The sequence below is a fragment of the Lingula anatina genome, chromosome 5, assembly GCF_051362555.1.
Source record: "Lingula anatina isolate TDL-2025a chromosome 5, LinAna3.0, whole genome shotgun sequence".
NCBI lineage: Eukaryota > Metazoa > Brachiopoda > Lingulata > Lingulida > Lingulidae > Lingula > Lingula anatina.
In genome coordinates this window covers 739168-766751 of record NC_141771.1, presented here as the reverse complement: position 1 = coordinate 766751, position 27584 = coordinate 739168, and the positions used below count along the sequence as shown (strand labels likewise).

At 36.9% G+C, this 27584-nt stretch overlaps 1 protein-coding gene across 3 annotated transcripts; it reads left to right on the top strand.

Annotated features, from left to right (window-relative positions):
* The first annotated feature begins 123 nt into the window (after positions 1-123).
* LOC106180110 (E3 ubiquitin-protein ligase UBR3-like) lies at positions 124-27584 on the top strand. Of its 3 annotated transcripts, XM_087012803.1 has the most exons (38): positions 124-379; positions 946-1159; positions 2587-2723; positions 2995-3141; positions 3601-3708; positions 3936-4069; positions 4358-4586; positions 5038-5217; positions 5625-5758; positions 6245-6337; positions 6841-6879; positions 8277-8432; positions 8769-8897; positions 9429-9481; positions 9657-9790; positions 10213-10358; positions 10594-10663; positions 12589-12685; positions 12999-13146; positions 13479-13577; positions 14029-14227; positions 14692-15247; positions 15545-15636; positions 15927-16070; positions 16547-16686; positions 17261-17368; positions 17619-17819; positions 18415-18548; positions 18897-18988; positions 19431-19539; positions 19831-19928; positions 20182-20300; positions 20701-20802; positions 21192-21317; positions 21520-21717; positions 22869-23078; positions 23650-23789; positions 24120-27584. In XM_087012803.1, the coding sequence occupies exons 1-38, from the start codon at positions 169-171 to the stop codon at positions 24235-24237; spliced, it is 5544 nt and encodes a 1847-aa protein (XP_086868929.1). In that variant the 5' UTR covers positions 124-168; the 3' UTR covers positions 24238-27584. The 3 variants fall into 3 exon arrangements, with proteins under 3 accessions (XP_086868929.1, XP_086868930.1, XP_086868931.1); XM_087012804.1 differs by lacking the exon at positions 6841-6879; XM_087012805.1 differs by lacking the exons at positions 124-379; positions 946-1159; positions 2587-2723; positions 2995-3141 and adding an exon at positions 3331-3377.

Below are 27584 nucleotides of genomic sequence, written 5' to 3'. Positions count from 1 at the left end.
CAACACCACCATGCAATATCACAGAGAACGCATATATTAAAGAATTATGAGGTAAATCATGTTATTTAGGTACGTAAACTAACTTTATCCATCGTAATTTCGCACTCGGGAAAGAATTCGTCACTGAACCGGAAACAGCCGAGGATGGCCGAGTAAGAAACAACAAATATGGCAACCCATGTTTTGATGAGGAGGGGGAAGCGGGCTGTCGCCGAATACATGAAGGCGGAATGTCTGCGACCGAGCGGGCAGCAGCAATTAAACGAACTCTTAGAGCACCTGCTTGATCCATCAAAGACTTTGGATGATTTTGAGACGCTAGATTGGTGCCGGTGGCTGATGGCAGGGGGGACAACTTTTGACGATTTCGCCAAAACAGGTGGAGCAATATGTCACTGATATACATATGCTGTCTTCTCTGATACTATATTTTTACTGACAGCTGTGACTCTGTTGTTGTTCAGGATTTATAATAAGACTCGTCAAATTCACTTCAACTTTGTTAGGATAGGGTCATAGATATGTGATTATAGATAATATGTCATAATATCACTTTTTCTGCTTGCATTTATAAACAACGTCATTTGTTACAAGAGAGTTAGAGTAAGAATGTTCTGTCTAGTTTGTTATTTGTACAGGGAGCCAGATCTGCTATGTTGTACCTAATTATCTTATCTTATTGATTGAACACTGCATGTTTAATAACTTCACCATGTTCTGCAGGTTACTGCTGTGCCATAGCAACATAAATTTATACAATATTACAAGTACATGTAGGATACAGTATTAGTATAAAACTGAACTTTAGTTTCATCACATGCACCCAAAACTCTGGTAGTATCTATAATTGGACTATTAAAAGTGAATATGTTATTAGTTTCAAATATTGATTATCTGTGCTGGTTTTAAGTACAAATTGAAATAATCCTGATGTTATATTTTCAGTGAGACAGTACGACAATGCGACAACATGTGGTTTAGTGTGGACGTCAAATTTCGTTGCATATCGCTGCAGAACATGCGGCATCAGCCCGTGCATGTCACTGTGTGCCGACTGCTTCCAGGCCGGGAACCACACGGGGCATGATTTCAACATGTTTCGTAGCCAGGCAGGAGGAGCTTGCGACTGCGGGGACATCAGTGTTATGCAAGCTGACGGGTAAGTGCATGTGTGTGTGTGTGTGTGTGTGTGTGTGTGTGTGTGTGTGTGTGCAGTGTATGTCTACAACTTTTCAGTCTACTTATTTAGACAAATGAACCACAGTCTTAATATAAAACAACTGCTGAAATTTATACCACTGCAAACAGACTCATAACTTAGAAAAGCCCAATTCTTTCTCTCATCCATTGACTATAGATTAATATGCAAATCTAGATCGGGAATATTGAAAGCAAAATTGAAAATCTATTTTGGGAGAAATTGTGTGAGGGTAGTAAATTGCTTGTTTCCTAGCTAGGATAGCATGGTTAAGCAAACTGATGCTCAGCTGTTCTCAATCCACTGTGTCATAGACCCCATTCCCATAGATTTTAGATCGTTCTATCCCTGTGGGGAGTCTCACAAGATTACTGTCAACTTGGCCGGCTTAAGGGTGCTTTCCCAGAGATTTAGATCGATCTAAAGATTAAGATTTTGATCGACCTAACTCCCTGGGGGTTCACGCTAAATTGCAGTCAGCCGAGCGGGCACCATAGTTAATTTCCCCCTTAAAGATTTTAGTAGGCGGGACAGACGCTTAAGCCGGCCAAGCTGACAGTAATCTAGTGAGACTCCCCACAGAGATAGATCGATCTAAAAATCTATGGAAATGGGGTGTTAGTGTCTGTCCCGCCTACTACAAGCTGTAAGAGGGTAATTTACTGTTGTGCGCGCTCGGCTGACTGCAATTTAGTATGAACCCCAGTGGATCGATCTAAATCTCTGGGAATGCACTCATAGTGGGTAGGGGTATTATCATTGGTCAGCTTTATGTGGGTAGATGTGCTGTAGTAGATAACATTAGTCACTAGCTGGTCACGATGGTTAATTTTATTTATTCATTCTAAATTGGAAATATAATCTTTATCTATATGTTGTATGTGAAGTTATCATGTGATTTATAAATATGGCATGTATTTAATCCTTGCATATGTATAGTTAATAGATTAGAAACCCTGTCAATGTCACTGCACTATACATATTTAGTGCTCAGTAAACCTTTTAGTTACATTTATTACATCTGTTAAGAAGGTTATGTTTTGCCTATGTTGGCTTGTTAGTATTTTAAAAATAACAAAGGTCTAAAAGTTATGGACAGATTTTGATAACATTTCCAGGATAAATGAGAAATGATTTATTAATGGGTTTATAATAATAATAATAATAATAATAATAATGAGAACTTAACAGTCTTGAGCTGATTGTTTTTATAGTTATCTTTCGACTTGTTTTTGACAAATCTTATCATTTTTCTCAGAAAAAAGTGCATCTGTTATTGATATTAATTTCATAATTTCATAATATTTTGATTATCTTGCAATTTCCCAGCTATTTGACACAATACATGTATGTCTTAGAGTGAACCGTATCTTCTCTGTATATTGTAGGTTCTGTAACCGTCATGGTCCAGGGAGAACAGACTCCAGTGTGGGGGCGCCACAGGAGCTGCTGGCCGTCGCTGAAGCCATGATGCCCAAACTATTAGTGAGACTTGTCCATCATCTCAGGAACAACTCACAACCAGGTATAATATTACATAGTCCTAGAGTCAGTATATATATATATATATATATATATATATATATATATATATATATATATATATATATATATATATATATACTAGTTATATGTATACATGAAAGTGTATTATAATATATATTATAAATAACCTTAAGTTAACCTGAGGACAGAGGGCCTATGCATAAAACACTTACCTGTCATTAAATTTTTTTTAATTAATCAAATATTTAGTTATTTATTTGTATTTATTTTCCCCTTATTTTGTCATTCAGAGATGCTAGACACCTACCTGCTGGCGATGCAGGATGCGGACATGTTCCTGAGCTTTCTCCACTCTCTCAGTGAGATGGGTGCCGCCATGAAACAAGTCCTGACAGGAGCCCTCACCAACCCACAGGTGTACAGGAACTTTACAGAGAGTGAGTAGAGATAAAAATAAGGAGGAATGGGGGGGGGGGGGGGGGGGGGGCAGGATAGAGGGGGTAGTGTTAGAAAGCAGCTTGCACCAACCCTCAAGTGTACAGAAACTTTACAGAGAGTGAGTAGAGATAATGGAGGAATTAAGGGAGGGCGGAAGCGCAGGATGGAGGGGGGGGGGGGCAGTGTAAGAAAGAAGCCCTCACCAACCCCCAGGTCTACAGAAACTTTACATAGAGTGAGTAGAGATCATGGATGGAATGACTTGGGAAGGTTGTAGAAGTCTGGGATAGTAATAAAAAGCAATTTATTCATACCCATTCAAGCTTGCATTTGTTGATACTCTGACACTTTGTGGGTTATTTATGGCAATGAATCCAATATCCAAGCAAATTTTTTCTCCTGTTTTGACCTCAGTATGTGTTCTTCAGTTCTTAATAAGTTATATTCAATTCTTCTAGCTGATGGTGAAAACAGTCGCTCCAGACTTAGTCTACTACACAATCAAGACAACTACCTGTCAGCTCTCCAGACACTGAGGTGCCCCAGTATACCAGAGAACTTTACTAGTAAGAGTGGGTTGATTCTTGGTCTTATATTGATAAAATTATTAAAAAATTTAAATTAAAATTAGCACTGAATGATGCAACTGAAAGCAGTCCTTGTCAACAGATGATCTGGTGATGCCATTTAGTCTTATCTTCAGTTAAAGATAGGTCAGATTTGAAGTTCCTATTTGTTTTTGTTTATTAAAACTCTTTTTAAATATTGATAAACTATTTTGCTGTCCTTTCAGATATTCCAGGACTAAAACAAGATTTAAAGCACACCACCCTCCTGGAGGAGCTTATGTTTTGGACAGTAAAGTTTGAATTCCCTCAGAAAATTGTCTTTTTGCTGCTTAGTTTACTTCCAGATGAATATTTCAAGGTAACTGGGAGGGAGGGGGTTTAAAGAAAAAAGAAATAAAAAAAAGAAATAGAAATTAAATGTTAAATTAATACAACACTCAAGTTTTCCATCTTGATGTAAGTTCATTTACTAGAGTAGACTTACGTTCACAAAAAGATTATACCTTGAGTATTTCATTATAATAAGCTATTTGTCCTGTCGTTTGAGGAAGAATATAGGATTTGCATTCATGAATCAGATAAAATAAACACTCAGTCTGTTAAAATGTAATTGACACTACTACAAGTTGATGTCTTGTATTTGTAGGTGTGTTTCATCAAGGCGTTTGTCCAGCACTACAGCCGTAGCTCTATAGCTCTGGTTAATTCAGTGGACAGGTCCACTATAGCTAACAAAGTGGTCCACATTAGTGTCCAGTTATTTAGTAATGAGAAGTACTCCAGAGATATGGTGCTGGAACATAACCTGTTACACATCATGGTGGTCAGTTTGAAACATATGATAGGGAACGTGCTCACGGGGAGTGACATGCAAGGTGAGATGTGCACAGATACATGGAAGTGCACACACACTCACACACACACACACACACACACACACACACACACACACACACACACACACACACTAGGTCTGTGTACATGCACATATAGTCACATACACATTTACATGTATTTTTATCATCATCTTTGCTCACGTGAGAATAACATTTATTTATGTACTTAACAAGGTTTATTGGAATATGGAAAATTTTGTAAGTTGTTTACAGAAAGCACTAAGCTCAAATATTTTTCTGCACCTCATACATTGATCTGTGCAGTAGGAATATTTTCTCAAGATGACTTTTACCACACATATGCTTGATTTAGCGAAAAAGCTTAAAATACTGATAATTTGAAAATATTGTTTGATTGATTAATTAATTGATTGATTTCCTCAGGTGCAGAGACCAATATATTTATGTATTTATTTATTTATTTCCACAGATGCAGAGAACAACTTCCATGTTGTGGCGGACTGTGGCCAGGAGATCATGAAGGACCACTGCTATTGGCCAATTATCAGTGACCTCATCAATGTGTTGTCCCACCAGTCAATTGCACACATCTTCATGGACAACAAGTCACTGATAGAGCTGTGGATGGAGCTGATATCTCACTTTCAAGGTGAGGGGGAAAGTTTTCTGACACTTCTGTACACACCCCTGCTGGTTACTTCTTATTAGGTGTTGGCTTTTCAAGTATTGCACCCAGTTTTGTTCTGAAATGGATGACAGTAAATACACTTTGTTTAACATAAGTAAAATATTTGTAGGCTCTGTAAACAATGTTTGTAAAAAGATTAAGTTGAATAACTACAGTGGGCACAGCAGTTTTTAGACTTTTGGAAAAATCAGATGTCTCACTCTCCAGAACTCTTGTCTTGGAGAATCGCAGATATTTTCTCCAAGAGTTCATTTTATCCCTAAAATAACAAAAGATCAATTTTAAACTCATATAGTAAGTGATTATTATAATAATCATTGATTGAAACCTGATGGCAATTATTTATTGATCTATTTGTGTTTTTACAGGAATGAATCTCAACCAGCGCGAGCTGACGCAGCACGTGGAGTACGAGCCAGGCACGTATTACGCTGCATTCTCTGCGGAGCTGGAAATCTGCGCTTCTCCCATGTGGTCAATGGTGGGCCACCTGAAGAATGAGGTCAGTTCACACAGAGACCCATTTAGACCGGATGAGGGGCCAACTTGTGTCAGCAGATAACAGTCTTATATATATAATAATATTGTTTCTATTCTCTAAGCAGACTTTGATTACCATTTAATGAAAATGGTTTTGAAATTTTAATGGATCTTGTTAAAAAACAAAATAAAACGAACCAGTTTTTTTGTGAAAATGTAATTTTTTATTCTATATAGGGTGATGCAACAGAAGTATTATTCTTGAAGTAGAAATTACATATTAAACAAGTTCTACATGACATTTAGATTCACCTTCTATGTTGATCACTTCAATAATGATTTTACTCCCAAATTGTTATTACATCTCCCCTATTGTTTGGTGGAAGTTAGCTTATTTGTTTAAAGCTGTGTGTTAACTTCACACCAGAAGGTGCTGACAGTTTTATTTCATGAAAGATATCATTTATTGCTTTAACCTTATCCATCTGTTTTGTATTGGTGAATTCAGGCGTCCAAAAAACTGAGCAGAGATGTTTTGTCTGTCATCTTAGATGAAGTGGAAAGCTGGTTTGATGCCATCAATCTCAGAGGAGCTTTCAAGGTGAACTTAGTGTATGAATGATTGTGAAATGTGTCCCTTAACTTTACATATTAAGCTTTTATTATATTTATTTATTTATGTATTTATTTATTTATTTATTTATTTATTTATTTATTTATTTATCTTTAAACTGATGGCCTCAATACTAATATGCTGGTTCCTGTATTTGTGTACTTAATGAAATGTTTAATTTTTTACACACAAAGGGGTATCAAAAGAATAATTTTGATAATGAAATAATCATTCTTTATGTTCTAAATTGAGCTTATATCTGTTCAAATCCCCCTCAGAAACTAATTTTAAAGAAATTGATTATTTAAACTGTCGTTATCATAGTGGATACTTTTGCCATGATGCAAGCAATTTGAAAACCACACAGTATTTCTCTTTGTCTAAACTCTTTATTGTGCACTTTTCTCTTCGTTTTCTCTCATTTTGTCTTCAGTTTATTCTTGAGTTCATTGATAAGTCTGTCTTAGATGACTCTGACACCTATATTTCAGGTGCCACAACTGTCCAGGTCTTTGCTTATTAGTTTCAAAGTATGTAGATCTTTGGTTTACGTGGCATGGATTGGGCCCTTCTTGTTTGACCTAGATATCTGTGCTTCTATGTCGTCTGCCTTGATGCCTGTCTCACATGTCTCAAATGACTCAGTTCTTAATAAAAATGGACTTTTATTGTTGTCTTATTGTATGACATTCTTGCTCCAGCTCTTATTTTCTTTCCGTTTTCTTTTTTCTTACCCTCAAAAGTCTGTAGCATTTGCACGTGTTTCTTTAACACATGCTGTATGATTCTTAAGTGGAAATTATTGTCATTATGTGCTTTGTACCTTATGTCTTATACCGTTATTCTTATAATCCTAGTAAGAAATTTTTTCTAAGTCAAAAAATCATTAGTCCAAGAATCAAAATTAATAATATGAAAGACTAGAGTGCGCTCTAGAGTTAAAGTTTCTTCTGTTTTGTGCTTTATGGATCTAAATAGTTTGAAATTTAAAAAAATGTTCTTTAAAAATCTTTTTCAAATAAAGGACGTACTACCAGACAAATGTGAGGTGGATTTATGTGCATTAGATGTAAAAAGTAGTATTTTGTCAAGTTTTTTCTAGCATGATTTGAAACTCTGAACAAACAAACTGATCAGAGTTTGGATATTTGAGTGCTTGAACACAAATTGAAAATTGCATGCATAGACATCTTTCATTTGCTTCTTAATATATTGATTTGTTTTGTTTTCCCTCGATTTAGCAATTTCATTTTGTGCTTATGATTAGTGGAATGTTGGGAGCACAGTAGAGTAAAAGAAAATATTGACACGTTTGAAATGAAAGAGAAATATTGTGTGTTTAAACTCCCATTTGGCCTTTTACTTCCAGAAAAAAATATAAATTGCTAAAAAAAATGTGCTAGTAAGTAGAGAATGCAGCTAAGTATAAGAATGAGCTAGAAACATTCTGGAAAAATAGTTAAGACAATAAAAATAATAATAAACAAATTAGTACAAGGTAACCGGTACTGTTTTGAAAATGAAAAAAATTCAAAATGAATGAAGACATAAACTTTATGGACTTATGTCTTGCATCAGAATACCATATATTTGTAATGCATGCATGGATAAGTTAAATGGCAATGTATATGTCTTATTTAGGCTAAGATTAGAATATTAAGGGGTCTGCTATCTTGCATAAGGAAGAACATATCACTTAAAGTAGTAATGGCTCTTTTTCAAGATAGTAAAACCATTTTACATTTCAATATTGATTAGAAATATGATAATTGCTGATAATATGATAATTATCATGTAAGAGGAGTAATAAAAACAACAAATAGATTGTATTATGAAATGCATCTTTCATCTCTCATCCTGTCACCAAAACCTTTGACGGTTCATCAAACAAAAAAATTTTTCCAACGTTCTGTATCTCATCTTCCAGCCTAACCCTATGCAGGTGTCCTTCCACATTCCGCTCCATCGCTACCTGGCCATTTTCCTCAGTAACGCGGTGCGCGTGCAGGGCCTGCAGCTGAAGGAGCTGCTGCCAAAAGAAGAGTCCCTGAAACTGATCATGATGCACCCGCTGCAACTTCAGGTGAGAAAATGTGGACATATATAGAAAAGTATATGTGAATACACTGTACATGTAATTAAAAAGAATGGATTTATCACTTACTATTTGATTGAACAAGAAATATTATTGAGTGTCAAGTGTCAAAAAATATGGAGTGTGTAGATGAAGATCTCTCCAAGGGACAAAACTAAATAATGCACCCCCATCGAACTTTTCAGTCTCGATTTCTAAAGCTGTTACTATTTGTAATCTGTTCATTTGTCATTCTTCTATTTCGATCTTTAAAATGAATAATTATGCGGTAGAAGCATGTCTTAACACTTGTGAATTCTGGTATTTCTCAATGTTATCTCCCAGGTGGCATGTTGTGAGATATTCTGTGGACTGTGGGTGAGGAATGGCCTTCAGATCAAAGGTCAAGCTATGACCTACATCCAGTGTCACTTCTGTAACTCACTGGTTGATGCTGACATGTACCTACTGCAGGTAAGATAAACATACAATACAATGCATCCAGTGTCACTTCTGTAACTCACTGGTTGATGCTGACATGTACCTACTGCAGGTAGCCTTAATTTCTGATACAATACAGTACAATACTAGTGCAATACAATACAATTCAATACAATAAATAGTACAACATACAGTACAATAAATTATAAAACTGAGATGTAAAGCACTTGTGACTTGAAAATGCTTTTTTTTTTACTTTGATGACTTTGAAAGGAAACAATGTCTTTTATGTGAGTAAAAAAGTGCATAATGATAATGTAGATCACAGCTTGCATTAATTAAAGAACAAAAAATATGTCTGGAAAGATCTTTTGTATCAATTTCAACATTTTCAGATGTTTTACCTTGCTTTTCCATCTTCACAATTTTTACTGTGTCATTTAAAAGCATTATGATGATTTATGGCACTTAAGAAGTATAATCATATCAGATAGTTAAGAAATATAAATAAATTAAATGCATATATTAGATACTTCCAAGAATTATGGTATTTTTCCCTTGCAGGTGTGTGCATGTGGCCTTGACCCGACCTACTTTCTGCACACTGTGATAGAGAGGTGAGTATACACTTAGACCAACAATAAAGAAGTATTTAATTATCACCTTTCAGCTATATGTTTATAAGATTTTGATTTGAATCTTATTTTGAAAAACAATGTATGATAAAAAAATAAATATTCTCTTTTCAAAAAGCAGGTTTGAAGTTTTATTATTATTATTATTTTCTTTAAGGTTTCACATTCAGGATTGGCTGACTTTATCACCAATTCACCACAACCCGTATCTGGAGGCTGAGAAAGAACCAGCCATGGTGGAAGGCATGTTGAGTTTCCTTACAACATTGCTGACTACCAGGTTACATACAGGTCAGTTGAAGAACAGTTGTAGTTTCTAGTTCATTATGGATATGGATGCATCTTGCAACTGAAGTAGAACTCGGCTATGATGAAAGGAATATACAATTTTTGAAGATCAGTAGAGAAATTACTTCAAATGAAATAACTGGAGAACATACACTTTTAGGCTTTTTTTAAAGCTTCTAATTTAAGTTTTTTAAACTGATTAAGTTTAATGTATGTTATTTGTTTTATGTAATGCTTCACTTTTTTCCTCTCTGTTCACAATTGCCAAAATAAATTGATAATAGGAAGATGAATTAAACAAAATTGTAGTTTACACAATTTGCATTTTGACGTGGCTGACTAAAGCTATAAAGTCCCTTGTACATGCAATGCATAATATAGAAATAAAATATTATGACGTTAACTGCTGTTGTTCATCGTGTCAGGCATGGATGACAAAGAGACGACCCGTAAGGAGATGGTGGCTCTGCTGTGTGTGGCAGACAGGACACACAGCCAGCTTATGGACCTGATGCCTGAGAAATGTGGACTCACTGGGCAGACCAAGGACTTTGAAGCCACTCTTAAAGAGGTATGTGTAAAACCTACCCTTTTCTCTCTCTCTCTCTCTCTCTCTCTCTCTCACACACACACACATACACACACACACACACACACACACACACACAGCAATACTACACATGCTTGTAGTATTTACCTGAAGAATATTGGAATATCTACATACACCAATTTAAAAAAGTAGAGGAGAAAAACTTAAAACTTATATGAGAAAATACTGAAAGGCTTTGTTTCTATTCCTATCCAAGGTTGCAGATTATAAAGCCCCCACATTTGAGGCTGGTGGTGAGCTGCAGCAGGGGATGTATGTGCCAAAAGGTGAGTCTTTGTTTTAGAAAACCCCATGGGGATGAATCTTTGTTTTAGTTAGAACCAAATAGTCTGTCTGCTGCCCAGTTGTCTTGTTTATGCCAATTCTAAGAGTCATGTTTTGAAAATGATAAGTACAAGTTGTTTATGGTCAGAGTATTTTTGTTGTAACATTGGACTTCATGTAAAGACAAAGAGTTTATGTTACTTCTTCAAACTATTGACAGAAGATGCGCTGATTAATATCGTATATATATATATAATATCGTATATATATATATAATATCGTATATACTCTTGATCAAGATGGTAGAGGACTGGAAACAAAGTTTAGACAAAAACAAATATGTTGGCGCAGTTCTAATGGACCTATCGAAGGCATTTGACAGTATACCACACACTTTACTACTTGCCAAATTAGAGGCATATGGTCTCGACAAAAATGCCTTAGACTTAATGCACAGCTACTTGAGTAAAAGAAAACAGCGAGTGAAAGTCGGCGATACTCTGAGCTGTTGGGAAAATCTACATAAAGGTGTTCCTCAAGGTTCCATCATTGGTCCCCTGCTGTTCAACATTTTCATAAATGACATCTTTCATTCTATTGAAAATTGTAACCTCTACAACTACGCAGATGATAACACCTTAAGTGCTGCACACCCAGACTTTGATACCTTAAAAAGGGAGCTCGAATATGATGCACAAAATGCTATAAACTGGTTCTCTTTAAACGAGATGGAAGCTAACCCTGAAAAATTCCAAGCTATTTTATTGGCAAAACAGGAGTCAACCATAGTGATGAGCAATTATCTTTCAATGGAAAATTAGTGAAACCAGAACCTTGGGTCAAGCTCCTTGGGGTTTACTTTGACTCAAGACTGACTTTCAACAAACACATTTCAGAATTATGTTCAAAAACAGCATGTCAATTAAACACACTGAAAAGGCTTTCAGCTCATCTAGATGTCCCAAGTCGGCTTGCCATTTTCAGGCACTTTACATTATCAAACTTTAATTATTGTCCGTTAGTATGGCACTTTTGTGGTGAGGGAAATATGAAAAAATTAGAAAAGATACAGGAAAGGGGTCTAAGATTTGTCTACGACAACCACACAAGCAGTTACGACGAGCTTTTAAATATGTCAGGCCTCAGCACTCTGCACTTGAACAGGCTACGTATGCTTGCACTTGAGGTTTACAAAGCTATACATGGACTTGCACCTTCCTACATCTCCGACCTTTTCCAAGAAAGAACAACAAGTTACAACCTTAGAGGAGAAAAGACTCTAAATATTCCCAGATTTAACACAGTGACATACGGCAAAAAATCCTTATCATATCTTGGGCCAAAAATATGGAATGATCTCTCAAATGACTTAAAGCAAAGCATCAATTCAAATGAGTTTAAATCACTTTTAAGGCTTTGGGAAGGACCCAAATGCAGATGTAGCCTGTGTAACCTATATGCTTTTAGTGAAAATGTGTAATAATACGTCATGTTTACATTGTTTATATAACTGTATCATTGAGCATTGTATGTAAAATTGTCTGTTTTTCACAGTTGATTTAGGTATAGCATTCAGCACATTTCCCATAAAAAAAAAAACTTTTTTCTCTTTTTTCTAAATTGTTATCTTAATAGATTTCGTTTTTTTTTTTTTTTTTTTTTTTTTTTTTAACTAGACTTCATGTGTAATATTGCATTATTGTAGATATGTTTTTGTCCTTATACAGTCGGAGAATAGCTGTAAAGCTAATGTTTCCATTCAATTTGTAACCGACATGAAATAAAATTTATTGTATTGTATTGTATTGTAGTATCGTATGGCAGCAGGGTGAATCTGTTGAGAAAGAAATCCTCAGGAAGATATTAATTATTAAGTATTTTAGTATTGCTGATAAATTACCTTTTGTTTGTAACGCTTCATTTTCAGACTTTATCTGGGAGGAAGAGTTTGACCCTGTGTTTGTAAGCCTGAGAGCAGTTCAGAGGAAAGATCTGCAGGCGGCCATGGACAGATACACCAAGTAGTGAGTTCAACTTTTTACTGAAGTTTGTGTTTTTAGGTTTTTGGTGTTTTAGTGACATGGATCTAATAAAAAACCAATATATGGGCTCTGTTTCAAGGTCTGTTTGTATAATAAAGCATGTAAAAAATAGGTTATTGCAAACTTTAAGGTTAAAACAATTCTGCCAGTAAAGTTATTGAAAACGACTTTACTGTTTCATTGCCAAATATACTAGTCGTTAACTGCTGACTAGTGGCTTATGTTGCAGAGTATGCTCTGAGATAAAAAAGCTAATTTATTTATAATTTATTTCATTTATTTCCTCCTCTTCCAGTATTCAACAAGTTGGCAAGTACAGTGAGAAGCAGTCCCCGTGGCCTCCGTTCAGACCCCTGGGGCAAGTGACGGAGCAGTACCAGGGTCTGAGACGTCTGCTACACTGCAAGACTTTCCATGGAATGATCTTCTCTGTGCTCTACAAGGTGGGGTTTACGGCTTTAATTAAATTAGGAAAACTGGCCAGGTTTTACAATGCAGATGGTATCAAGAATAATCTTTAATTTTTGTTGACAAATTACAATATAATGTAGTGAAACTGTGTTGATGCCACATGTTAAAAAAAGAGCAAGCTAGATCTTTGTATGCCTCTTTTGTACTCATCAGATTTATGATAAGGTTTTACTCCATTAAATAGGATATAAGCCACCACCTAAACATTTGTCTTTTAGTAAACACATTATTATAATCTTTGTAATCTGTGTAATAAACTCTGATGTAGTTATAGTAATGTATGTGATATATATGAATTATCCAGGCAGTGTATGAACCCCAAATGTCTGAGACAATCATTTACCTGTGTATTTACCTGCTGGAAATGGCTGTCACCACACCTGCTACAGCTGGCACTGACAGGGTAGGTAGAAGTTAATAAACATAAACTACAGGGTGGGTAGAGAGTATTGAACAATAAAGTACAGGGTTGGTTAAACTTTATCAATTGCAGGGTGAGTGGAAGTTTGTTAACACTTATGTACAGTGTTGCTAAAAGTTCATTAACAGTGATGTACTAGTGGGCAGTAATTGATTAATAGTAAAGTACAGGGTGGGTAGAAAATGTTGACAGTAAAGTACAATAGATGTAACTTGATTAAGTATGGAGCTCTTAAAGAACTCTTTGTGAAGTTCACTTTTCAAATAAAAATGTTTGTAAAACCATTTCATGGACAGATAATAATTATTCTGTTCACCTTTCCAGGAAATAGTGGTGCCAAAGCAAGTCCATGACAATTTATTTTTGTTCACTTTTCTAGGAAATAGTGGTGCCAAAGCAAGTCCATGACAATTTATTTTGTTCACCTTTCCAGGAAATAGTGGTGCCTAAGCAAGTCCATGACAAGTTATTCAAGGAGTGGTTTCCTAGCAACAACATACAACAGAACTTGAGACATAAGATTCAGCAGGTGCTTGTCTCCAGGGAAACCACCCACTCCCAGCCTGTGATTATAGACCTGGACACAGAGAGTTTATCTGAGATGTTTGAGTTGGCCCCCAGTGCTGTAGCCTGTAAGTAGATGGGTGGAAATAATTTGTTTTTAAATTAAGAATTTCAAGCAGATAATTTTGAACCAATTCCAATTGGCATGTATAGGTTAAAACCAGCCATGGAGTTGTTATCAAGAGAGACTAATCACTGTCAACTAGTGAAAGTATACTGATTGCGTTTGGCCTCTGATAATTTGCCATTATATTCACCTGAGCTCCCAAATCTATGAACATTTATTGCTGTACATTTACAATATTTGTCCATAAATGTAAATTTATACCCTGTAAGTGAGAAATTTCTTCAGCTCTTTTGCCATGAAATTAGTCAAAATGGTGAATAATATTTTACTCTCATGAGTAAATATGTGTGCGTTGGATTTTTGTTAAGAAGAACTTTATTTTATCCACTTTCTTTTAAATATACAATGTTCATTGCCTGACTAAGCTTCTGTTTTCTAACCTGGAACAATGTATTCTATTCTCAGCCACCCAAGGTATCATCACATCTGGTTTACATGCTTCTGCTTTGACTGGAGCTGCCAGTGTTCAACAAGGTCAAGGTCAGCATCAAGGTCAAGGTTATAGTACGGGTCAGAACGAAGGTCAAGGGGCATCTCCGCCTCATCATAAAGTTACAGGTCAATCTGATGGGTCGTCAGGAGGAACGAGGCCTAAGTATCAGAGCAGAGGGGTGGCGACAGACTTCAGCTCAGGAAGACATTCTGTGATTGACGTTAACGAGAGTTTAATATCTCTTCTGATTAAATTGCACAACAAGCTGTCAGGAAAACCAGGATCCTACGTTCCCGAGATTCTGCGTAGTACAACAATGGCGTCAGTGACAAGTGACCAGCCTAGTTCAGAGTCCCGTATCGGCAATGGACCACATTTCATTGGTCAGCTGTTGGACAGAATTGCAAGAATTAATATGGACAATGCTCGTATTGTTGAGGAGGTGTACAGACTGCTGCAGCCGCAGAAGACGAAAGAAACCAGCGCAGGGCCGAGTGCAGCACAGGGGGTGGTGGATAAAGAAGAGAAGTAAGCACAGGGGGTGAGGGGGGCTTCATGGTTGGTCAACTGGGGGATTGATTGATTGGTTTATCTATTATTTGATTGGTTTGTTGGCTCTTTAGTTGATTGTCTGGTTGGTTGGTTCATCTATTTTAGTGATAGATTTGTTGGGTGAATGGTTGGAAGAAACATACTATTTATAAAGTTATTTCTGCTGTCCAGAGCAGTTCATATTTTATAGGTTTTTGGGAAATTGTTATTTTTTAATAAGTGTCTTAGATTTTTAAATTACTGTATGTAATAATATTCAATGTGTTATGTTAGGAGGAGAAAAGCCCGAGAGCGGCAGGCCAAACTGATGGCTGACTTTGCGTCCAAGCAGAGAGCATTCATGGAACAAGCCATGGAACTCAATGGTAGGGGTGAAACTAGGAAACAGTATGTACGTGTGTGTGATAGAGAGGGAGAGAGAGAGATTATGTGTGTACATGCCTTTGTGAGAAAGTGTGTGTGTGTACGTGCATGTGTGTGTGTGTGTGATTTTCGGGGCTGTTTATTGTCCTACCACAAGTTTCAGATTTGCTGTTAGTGTATTGTGTGTTTAAGTGTGTTTTTTTAACTCTGGAACACTTCATTTAAACTACTGATCTCAAATCATAGATGTCATGAAAGGAAATATAAATTAAATATTTGTTTTTGCTAATAGATGAAGAAGACAGTGAAGATGCAGGCATGGAGCAGACATTACCTGTGGTTGTGAAGGAATATGACTGTGTGATATGTAATCAGACCACTCCCTCTACACCAGATAGACCAGTAGGAATGGTGGCTCTACTGCAGGCTACTAGTGGTAAGTTTTAGTATTTAATAATTATAACCAGACCACCCCCTCCACACCAGATAGACCAGTAGGAATGGTAGCTCTACTACAGGCTATTAGTGGTGAGTTATAATATATAATAATTATAACCAGACCATCCCCTCTACACCAGATAGACCAGTAGGAATGGTGGCTCTACTGCAGGCTACTAGTGGTAGGTTTTAGTATTTAATAATTATAACCAGACCACCCCCTCCACTCCAGATAGACCAGTAGGAATGGTAGCTCTACTACAGGCTACTAGTGGCGAGTTATACTATATAAAGGCTTAAATCTTATTTAATGCTCAGATTATAATATTTATAACCAGACCACCCCCTTCACACCAGATAGACCAGTTGGAATGGTGGATTTATTGCAGGCATCTTTTGATGAGTAGAAGTTGAACATGAGCTAAAAGTAAAAGAAATTACACAGTGTAATATTTAATATTTCTGCTGTTACAGTTCTTGGTCACCGTCGTCAGGTGGAGGAGGTCCGCACCATGCCGACCAGTGAGGAGGAGATGAGACAGGTACGAGAGAGTACCAACTGTGGCCAGGTGCAGGCACAGAGGCTGAGGAAGATGGTGACGTATTTTGAGGAGGTGAGGCATAAAAGGAAACATTCGTATGAAGACTTTGGCTGGTCAATGAAAGATGTAAAAGTAGATGAGAAATCATGAATTTATTACCTCATATTTTGAAGAGGTGAGACGTGAAAAAGAACATTCTTTACACTGAGAAAAAAATCCTGTATTTATCTAGACATAAAAGGATATCTTTTATCCTGTAAAGTCAAGATACCTAACTATTATATTGTTATCCAAAGAAGATAAAAATTTGGTCATTTATAGACAATGTTCACTTAACAGATTTTAAGACCAATCAAAATTAGATTTAAAATGTGTGAATTTATCATTATAACTGTGTATAATGACTTTGATTAAATAATACTGTATATTTCAGTCATCTTGTCTACAGTCTATGAACATAGGCTGGGAGGGGGGCGTGGCAGCACAGACATGTGGTCACTATATATAATACTGTATATTTCAGTCATCTTGTCTACAGTCTATGAACATAGGCTGGGAGGGGGGCGTGGCAGCACAGACATGTGGTCACTATATATAATACTGTATATTTCAGTGTGGTCACTATATATAATACTGTATATTTCAGTCATCTTGTCTACAGTCTATGAACATAGGCTGGGAGGGGGGCGTGGCAGCTCAGACATGTGGTCACTATCTACATATAGACTGTCATGGCTCATATATGGAATCTGTGGTAGGTTTTTTTGTGGTTAAATGTGTGAGCAAGTGTTTGTGTATGTGTTTGAAGAGTGGTAAGATACAAATAGAGAAATTTGGTTCAAAGGCAGAAAGAATGTGAAATTAAGAATTAATATTAAAGATTGTATGCATATATTAATGTACTAAATTCACTTCTACTCAAACATAAAGAGTACTAAAATGTTATTTTCCAAAAAATGATTCATAGTGCTGAAGCTTATCATTATGCTTTCTATTTATATCAGATACAAGATCGTAACCTGGCCCATGGTCTGGTGGTCTACAAGGGCGAATACTGGTGCCCTCTGTGTCGGCAGTTAGCTAATGCCGTCTTTCCTGTCCTCCCTGATGTGGGGAATGTATCTGTGACGAGACCTGTACCTTCAGATCCTCAGCAGTTAGTACACAGGGTGGCTGAACTCCTGGAACATAGACATATAACTGGGGTGAGTCGTAATATTAGTTATTATTAGTAGTACAAGACCTGTACCTTCAGATCCTCAGCAGTTAGTACACAGGGTGGCTGAACTCTTGGAACATAGACATATAACTGGGGTGAGTTATTATTAGTAGTTCAAGACCTGATTCTTCAAAAACCTGTTTATTCAGGGTTCCAGTGAGAGCACACATGTGTTATATATAAAAGAAAACCTGTTATTTCAGGGTTCCAGTGAGATCACCCATGTGTTATATATAAAAGAAAACCTGTTATTTCAGGGTTCCAGTGAGATCACACATGTGTTATATATAAAAGAAAACCTGTTATTTCAGGGTTCCAGTGAGATCACCCATGTGTTATATATAAAAGAAAACCTGTTATTTCAGGGTTCCAGTGAGATCACCCATGTGTTATATATAAAAGAAAACCTGTTATTTCGGGGTTCCAGTGAGATCACCCATGTGTTATATATAAAAGAAAACCTGTTATTTCAGGGTTCCAGTGAGATCACCCATGTGTTATATATAAAAGAAAACCTGTTATTTCGGGGTTCCAGTGAGATCACCCATGTGTTATATATAAAAGAAAACCTGTTATTTCAGGGTTCCAGTGAGATCACCCATGCCATGAGTGCTGCCATGGACAACATTACCAATGGCACATATGCTGAGTACAAGAATCTCACCAAGTCCCAGATCCCAGAGTCTATGCAGTGTTTTGTCTGCTCTGTTGCTAGGTAAGACAACTGTGTGTGTGGGGGGGGGGGGGGGTCGGGGGGTGGTTATAAGCAGGCTAATATAGGGGATTATTGCAGTGTGTGAGAGTGTCACATATGTTATTGATGTATGTTTCTGTAAATGTTTATAAGACAGGAGGAAAAAGCCTTTGTTGAATAGAATTTTAAATAGTATGTCATGTATATGGTTTCTGTGAAGGGTTTTGTTCTCATGTATAAATCATTTACAAAAAAAATTTGATGTTTTAATTTTCATTCACCTTTAAAGGAAATAAAAAAGTATTCCTATGAATCAAGGTAAAAATAAAAAAAATCGATTTCTTAAATATGCTTTCTTTTTGTCTTCAGATGTAATTTAGAGTTAGAGTTACTGCAGAGAGGGGGTTCTTTATGTGGCCAACAGGGGGCAGCAGCAGCAATGACCAAGAGGTCCGCATTCTGTAAGTGATTGTGACTCAGTGGTACAAATATCTGGGTAACTATGACTCTATCATAATGAAACTTATGGAACTTAAAGGATGTGCTTTTGTATAAACTGATTGGGAGAAGGAGCCTTGGTCATCACAAACACTGACATCCTTATGTACAAGTTTGTAGATTGTTGTGGCTTAACAGATATCAGTGTGTATTTGTTGTCACAATGTGGTGGCCCAAGTTAACTACACATCTGAACACAGCAGACAAGGAGACCTGTTCCTCTGTTTCATGAACTATGAACTTATAATTAGGAATATGCTGTTTGGATATATGCAGTTATCCCATGATGACAGAAAATGTTGTGTCTTTTGTTAAAGGGATTTTAATCATTAAACTATAATTATAATAATACTTTACCAATGACCTGAAATTCTCATTATTTCACTGTTTTCCCCCTCTCTCCAGTGCCTCTGTTTCACGTCCTGAGCCTGCACAGTAAAATCCTCACTCTGAAACCTTACACAGATCTCTGGCAGCAAGTCAGTGGCATCAGTCAGGACTCCAACACAACAAGGTACTGAAACCCGCCTCTTCTGGCTGGAGTGACTTATTGAGTGTTTCAATTTTGTTGCCCTAAAAACTTTCCCGATGATAGAAAGTTTTAAAAAATGTTATACGCCCCATTATTAAGTTGTACATTGTACCAGTTATATTTCAGTAGGTTATATATTGTTATATTTCAGTATGTTATACACTGTTTTATTACCATGTTTGATAAGTTATATTTCAGTGTGTTATATATTGTTATATTTCAGTAGGTTATAAATTATTATGTTTCAGTATGTTAGACATTGTTATATTTCAGTGTCACAGTGTACCAGAAAGATGTCCCACTTTTGCTGAAAGATGTCACTGCTATCTTGATTCAGTTTATGCTCAATATGCCAACAGCTTTAGAAAAAGGTGAGCACCAAGGAAACTTGAATTTTTGAAAAAAAATTGTTCTCTTTTGAAATATTTGATGATGTATTTTTTGTGGATAAATTTGAGAAAGGTAGTGATGTGTTTGATGATGTACGTGATAATTGCCAAAGGAGGGGGTCTTTATCTCATAAAGTATATCTGTTTAATCACTTTGTTGAGTGAACTTGAGAAATGACATAGAACATAGTTGGAATTTAGGAGCAGGCTGAGAATAATGTTCTCTTATTTCCAGAATATTTCACTTGCCTGGTGCAGGCCCTGTACAATCTAGTCTGTATACAGGCATTGGCAGTGACATCCTGCAAGTTTCCTGAAGATGAAAGAACAGCGTGGAAGGAGAAAGGAACAGGGGTGAGAAAAAATTGAAACCCACACACATATAAATTCAAAATTTGCTGCTTACTGGTATAGGTGTGACTGAGTCTCTCTCCTTCTCTCCTCATACCCCTTTCTCTTTCTCTCCCAATCTTCCTTCCCTGTCTCTCTCTCTCACTCTCTCTATACCCCCTATTCTTTGCCTCTCTATCCCCCCTTCTCTCTCTCTCTGTCCTTCCCCTCTTTCCCCTCTCTCTTTCTCTCTCTCTCTCTCAGCATTTCAGTCTGAAGTCACTGCATTACAGAATGTTCAGAGTTGGGAAATTCGGGAACTGAAAGTGTTTCCTCGCTATTTAGTATTCTACATTTCCATCCCAGTATCTTGAAATGTTTTTTCTGATGAAACAACTTATAATTTTGCAACCCCATATTTCAGGTATCAGTGGACAGCCTGGAGGGTCTGCTGAGCACCATTATCACCCACCTGGGCCTGGGACGGTTATACGAAGACGTTGAGATGGACACACAAATTCCAGCTGTAAGTCTTGTATAGCACTTCTTTTAGAAGTCTAATACAGGATATGCTCACTGTTACAGAAAGGTGTTCAGTAAAATTAAATATTTGTGAGAATTTAATGTCATTTTTGCAATGTAATACATATATTTCACAATGGGTGAGGCCTGTGAAAATTTGCACATCAAATAATTTTTTCATGCCATGGTGACATTATCTCAGTTTGTAGCTATTCCACAATGATTCCCATTCTGTACATGTCCCAGTCACATGTCTGATCAATAATTATATCCTAATGAAAAATCAGGAAGGGTAAAAAAGTATGGAGAAAGGTAGCTCATGTTTGTTCTTCAGGCCAAGTTTACTGCATAAATTTCTTTTAAATGTTCACCTCTTGTGGCATATGTTTCCAGATCTGTCAAAGCGTGTGGTCCCCTCAGACTGTGGAGAGTTCAGTGCAGGATTTCTGTTTCCCCTTCCTCCGACTGGCTGCCCTACTGCAGTGCCATCTATTCCATGACAAGCTTCCTCACAGAATTGTAAGTTTACAAAGTTTTATTTTAGTTAAAAAGTGCCTCAAAGACATTTTGAGGTTGGCTTCTGTGAAATAGAGACCCAGGCTGAATAAAAAAAAATTATATAATTACCTTCAGCTGAGTAGATTCAGAAAGCAATTTCAAAATATTGATAAATAACTTTATCAAAAGATACAGGATGTAAAAATTTTCAATCCATCTCCAGGACTCTGACAATGAGTACCAAGCACTCTGCCAGTTCCTTGGTCTTGTCCACGGAGAAACTCCACGCACGCCATCTTGTGGCAGCCGTTTTGTGACTACGTCAGCCCTGAAGTGGTATTGTGAGAACCCTCGCAGCCTGCTCAGAGGCTGGTGCCGAGCCTTCAATGACTTTGTGAGCACTGAGCCCTGTGTAGGGAGGGTAAGTTAAAATTGTGAGCACTGAGCCCTGTGTAGGGAGGGTAAGTGATGGTTGTGAGCACTGAGCCCTGTGTAGGGAGGGTAAGTGATGGTTGTGAGCACTGAGCCCTGTGTAGGGAGGGTAAGTGATGGTTGTGAACACTGAACCCTGTGTAGGGAGGGTAAGTTAAAATTGTGAGCACTGAGCCCTGTGTAGGGAGGGTAAGTGATGGTTGTGAACACTGAGCCCTGTGTAGGGAGGGTAAGTGATGGTTGTGAGCACTGAGCCCTGTGTAGGGAGGGTAGGTGATGGTTGTGAACACTGAGCCCTGTGTAGGGAGGGTAGGTGATGGTTGTGAACACTGAGCCCTGTGTAGGGAGGGTAGGTGATGGTTGTGAACACTGAGCCCTGTGTAGGGAGGGTAAGTGATGGTTGTGAACACTAAGCCCTGTGTAGGGAGGGTAAGTGATGGTTGTGAGCCCTGAAACCTGTGTAGGGAGGGTAAGTGATGGTTGTGAACACTGAGCCCTGTGTAGGGAGGGTAAGTGATGGTTGTGAACACTGAGCCCAGTGTAGGGAGGGTAAGTGATGTTTGCGAACACTGAGCCCTGTGTAGGGAGGGTAAGTGATGGTTGCGAACACTGAGCCCTGTGTAGGGAGGGTAAGTGATGGTTGTGAACACTGAGCCCTGTGTAGGGAGGGTAAGTGATGGTTGTGAACACTGAGCCCTGTGTAGGGAGGGTAAGTGATGGTTGTGAACACTGAGTCCTGTGTAGGGAGGGTAAGTGATGGTTGTGATCACTGAGCCCTGTGTAGGGAGGGTAAGTGATGGTTGTGAACACTGAGTCCTGTGTAGGGAGGGTAAGTGATGGTTGTGAACACTGAGCCCTGTGTAGGGAGGGTAAGTGATGGTTGTGAACACTGAGCCCTGTGTAGGGAGGGTAAGTGGTGGTTGTGAACAGTGATGTGTAAAATGTCACAGGCAACTAAAAAGAGGGGTTAGAACTTCAGTGACTGACTAACATCAGGTTTTATGCCATGGAATGGATGTGTATGTGTTTGTTTAATAGAAGTTACTTTAGAAGCTTTTGTTCATACATTTTCTTTACTTATTTAATAGTTCATAAGTCACGTTGACAACATAATTTCAGTAATTTCTCTTTCCCCTGCAGTACTTTCTTCTGGTGAACCCCACCTGGTTCTCCTCCCGCCTGCTGTCCCTCCCCAGGGAGTACGACAAGATCTTCCAGTACTACAGGAAGAAGCCGTGCCACACCTGTACCAGGGTCCCCAAAGAACCAGCCGTCTGTCTTATCTGTGGCCAGTTTTTATGTTTCAAGGAGAGCTGCTGTAGACAGGATCAGATCCATGAGTGTGTTCAGGTAAGGGGCACTGCAGGGGCAGATTGAGGACATCTTCTGGGTTGTCCGGAAGACAGTCAGATTTTTCAAGTTTATATTGATGGGTATCTATTTTCTCTGTCGGAAGACAGTCAAATATGGAGGATGGATGAACAAAGATGATTTGGAAGACTGTCTGAAAATATCTTTGGATCCTCCCCTGCACTGAGGTGGTTGCTGGATACTGTGATGATTAATAATTTTATTTGTTTATGGAAATACTCGGTCTTAACATATCGGGCTTGTTCAATTTGTTTTTCAACTGCTGTAATATTCGAGAGCTAAATTCAAGATATGTAATTGGCAATTATTTTTCAACCATTTACAGATGCATGGTATTTCAATAATAAGGCAAAACAGAATTAACTGATGAAAAGAGCAACATGTTTGTTTTCTGTTGGAAAAACTGTTGTAGGCAAAATCAGATGCATAAATGTAATTTTCCGTTATGAGAATTTCCCCATTACTCATGGATTTCTGACTTTTTAGGAGCCAGAGATATCATTGGCCTAGGCAGCCCCCTGGACTTATATATTTATTTATTTATTTTCAGCATTCTATCCACTGTGGTGCTGGTACGGGGCTGTTCCTATCTGTGAATTCCTCAGTAATAGTGGTGGTACGAGGTCCCCGCGCCACCCTCTGGGGGTCAGTCTACCTGGACGAGTATGGGGAGGAGGACAGAGAACTCAAGTATGGCTGCCATCATTATAGAACTTTGATCATAACCAGAATACTCATTTACTTCCAATGGGCTGAGAAATTCCATTTAAACTTTTTGTTTGTGACCAGAATATTCATTTACTTCCAAAAAGCTGAGAAATTTCATTGTAGCACTTTGTTTGTAACTAGAATGTTTAGTTTCTTCCAAAGAGCTGAGAAATTTCATTCTGTTGTAGAAGAAACAATTGTTTTGGAAATCATTACTGCATAAAACTATAATTGTGTATTAATAAGCAATTGTAAAATCAGATCCATATTAATGGTCCCAACTCTTTGACTTCTTTTATTTTCAATTTTTAGGCGAGGCAAACCCCTGTATCTGAGTCATGAGAGGTACAGGATACTGGAACAACAGTGGATCACACACAGTTTTGACCACACCTGCAAAAGATGGATCTTTCATCAAGACAGGCTCTAAAACATTGACAAAACCTTTGTTAAATTGCCCAGGATCATTACACCCCTCATCAGTGCACTGTTTTTAAAGTTCAGCAGTAGGTCAAATAACCCAGTGAGGTTGGGAAAGTGGCTTTATAACTTGACCTTGACCTGACCCATCTGAGACTGTGACCTTAATGTGACCTTAATTTGTCCTTGACCTGACCCATCAGAGAGTGTGACCTTGATGTGACCTCTGAAAGTTTGGCCTCTGTGAGACCTAGCAGAATATTACATTTATTTGACAGTTCAAATATTGGAAAGAAAAATTGGGGAGAATATTTTAAAAACATTTACTAAAGTTATTTGACTGCTGAAGGATACAGTGAATTATGTGATGTATTGTTTTAAATTTTGCTTCTTCTGTTTTGCTAAAGTCCGCAGAGTTTTCAAGAGAATATTTTTTGGAAATATCTGCTCTGAATTCAGAAGGAATTTGTTTTTGTAAATACTCTTTGGATAGATGTGTCATGATTTGACTGATGAAACAAAGACACCACATTTCACGTTATTTATTTTAAAACAACATTTTTTATGTGATAGCACATTGTCAACACCTGTGGCCAAAACATATCTTCTTTGGCAAAAAAAATCTGTCGCTGTTTGCACCTACATAGCTCTATGGTGGACATTTAAAATAACTGTAAAAACGCTATTGCTTGAATACTGTGTTTGAAGCTAAATTGAAAGTTTCACAGTGTTTTTTATGTACAGACACAGATGTGTCTGTACATATAGCCATCATCTGCGTCTGTCGTCGCCGTCGTCGCCGTCGTGCACTTTTACCGATAACACGATAAGTGGAAAACCATTTTACCTTTTGACTTGAAACTTGCAGAACTGATGAATATTCATAATACGCAGGTCAAGTTCGAAAATCAGCATGATCGGGTCACTTTTAGGGAATTTATGCTGTTTTTTCACTTTTTTCAGCATATATGCAGCACCAATAACACGATAAGTGGAAAACCATTTTACCTTTTGACTTGTAACTTACAGAACTGATGAATATTCATAATACGCAGGTCAAGTTCGAAAATCAGCATGATCGGGTCACTTTTAGGGAATTTATGCCGTTTTTTCACTTTTTTCAGCATATATGCAGCACCGATAACACGATAAGTGGAAAACCATTTTACCTTTTGACTTGAAACTTACAGAACTGATGAATATTTATAATACGCAGGTCAAGTTCGAAAATCAGCGTGATTGGGTCATTTTTAGTGAATTTAAGCTATTTTTTCTCTTTTTTCAGCATATATGCAGCACCGATAACACCATAAATGGAAAACCATTTTACCTTTTGGCTTGAAACTTACAGAACTGATGAATATTCATAATACGCAAGTAAAGTTCGAAAATCAGCATGATCGGGCCATTTTTAGGGAAGTTATGCTGTTTTTTCACTTCTTTCAACATATATGCAACGCTAATAACACAATATAAGAAAAACAGATAGGCCAATTGTCATTATACTCACAGGAGTAGTCAAACTAACTAAAACGCAGGTTGAGTTCCAAAATTAGCATAATCGGGCCATTCTTTTAGAAGTTATGCTGTTTTTTCTTATTTCCTCAGATTCAATTGTTAGGCATGTTAACAGTCTCATTATTGAACTAATAAGATACGTAAAAGTGTTTGTTTGACATTTCCTGCATCTTAATAACATTGTTAGTTGATTATGTAAAAATGATGGTAAACTTGTTATTGTGTATTATGTTATAAAGTGTCAAAAATGGAAATAAACAAATATCATTGCAGTTTGTCAGATTCAATCATCTACTATATTCATTATCTCAGAATGGAGGAAATTGGACATTTAACACTGTTCTATTGATATTTTTCCCATCTCATCAATTTTCTTAGTTGATCATATACAAATGGTAGAAAACTGTTTATTTTGTTTAATGTTAAAAAAGTGTTTTAAAAATGGAAGTAAACCCATTGCAGAACAGTGCTGTCTTGTTTCAGCATATATGCAGCACCGATAACACGATAAGTGGAAAACCATTTTACCTTTTCCCTTGAAACTTACAAAACTGATGAATATTCATAATACGCAGGTCAAGTTCGAAAATCAGCATGATCGGGTCATTTTTAGGTAAGTTATGCTGTTTTTCACTTTTTTCACCATAAATGCAACACTGATAACATGATAAGTGAAAAATCATTTACCTTTTGGCTTGAAACTTGCAGAACTAATGAATATTCATATTACGCAGGTCAAGTTCGAAAATGAGCATGATCGGGTCATTTTTAGGGTAGTTATGCTGTTTTTTCACTTTTTTCAGCATATATGCAGCACCGATAACACAATAAGTGGAAATCCATTTTACCTTTTGGTTTCAAACTTACAGAACTGATGAATATTCATAATATGCAGGTCAAGTTTGAAAATCAGTATGATTGGGTCATTTTTAGGGAAGTTATGCTGTTTTTCACTTTTTTCAGCATATATGCAACACTGATAACATGATAAGTGGAAAACCATTTAACCTTTTGGTTTGAAACTTGCAGAACTAATGAATATTCATAATACGCAGGTCAAGTTTGAAAATCAGCATGATCGGGTCATTTTTAGGGAAGTAATGCTGTTTTTTCACTTTTTTCAGCATGTATGCAACACCTTTGTGCTATATGACGGTACTGTATGGATAGCAGTCTTTAAAATTGTCCCTTGGGTGATCACTAATTAAATTAAGGTCTATAAAGTCACTTGCCTACTCATTAATTTTCAATTGGCCATTAAATGAGATTACATAAAACACTCCTTGAGATTTCCCTGTAAAGTCCCATAGGTTTAGCTCTCTTAACTGTGTCACAAAATTAGGATTTGGTGATAATTGTGCAGATAAATGGTGTTTAACATTGCAAATAATTTACAACAAAAAGAATGTGTTATGCCAACATGCTATAGATGCATAACAGTGCTTTATTTTTCTCAAACTTGGTGGGGTTATTAATATCAAGTTAATACAGCTAGATTAAAAGTTTGAATAGCAGCTTTATTGGAATTTTTTACGTTTTATTTAAAATTTTTTTAAAATTATTTTTCAAACACTAGCATTTTCAAGATGTGATTTTATACTCCCATCCACCAGAAGTGCTGTGCATTTTCTGTATTTTTGTATATAATTGTTATTTCTTCAGATTTAATTCTTAGGCATGTTAACAGTCTCATTATGGAACTAATAAGATATGTAAAAGTGTTGTTTTGACATTTTCTGCTTCTTAACAATATTGTTTGTTGATTATATAAAAATGACGGTAAACCTGTTATAATATTGTGCATTGTGTAATAAAGTATCATAAATGGAAAGGAACTCA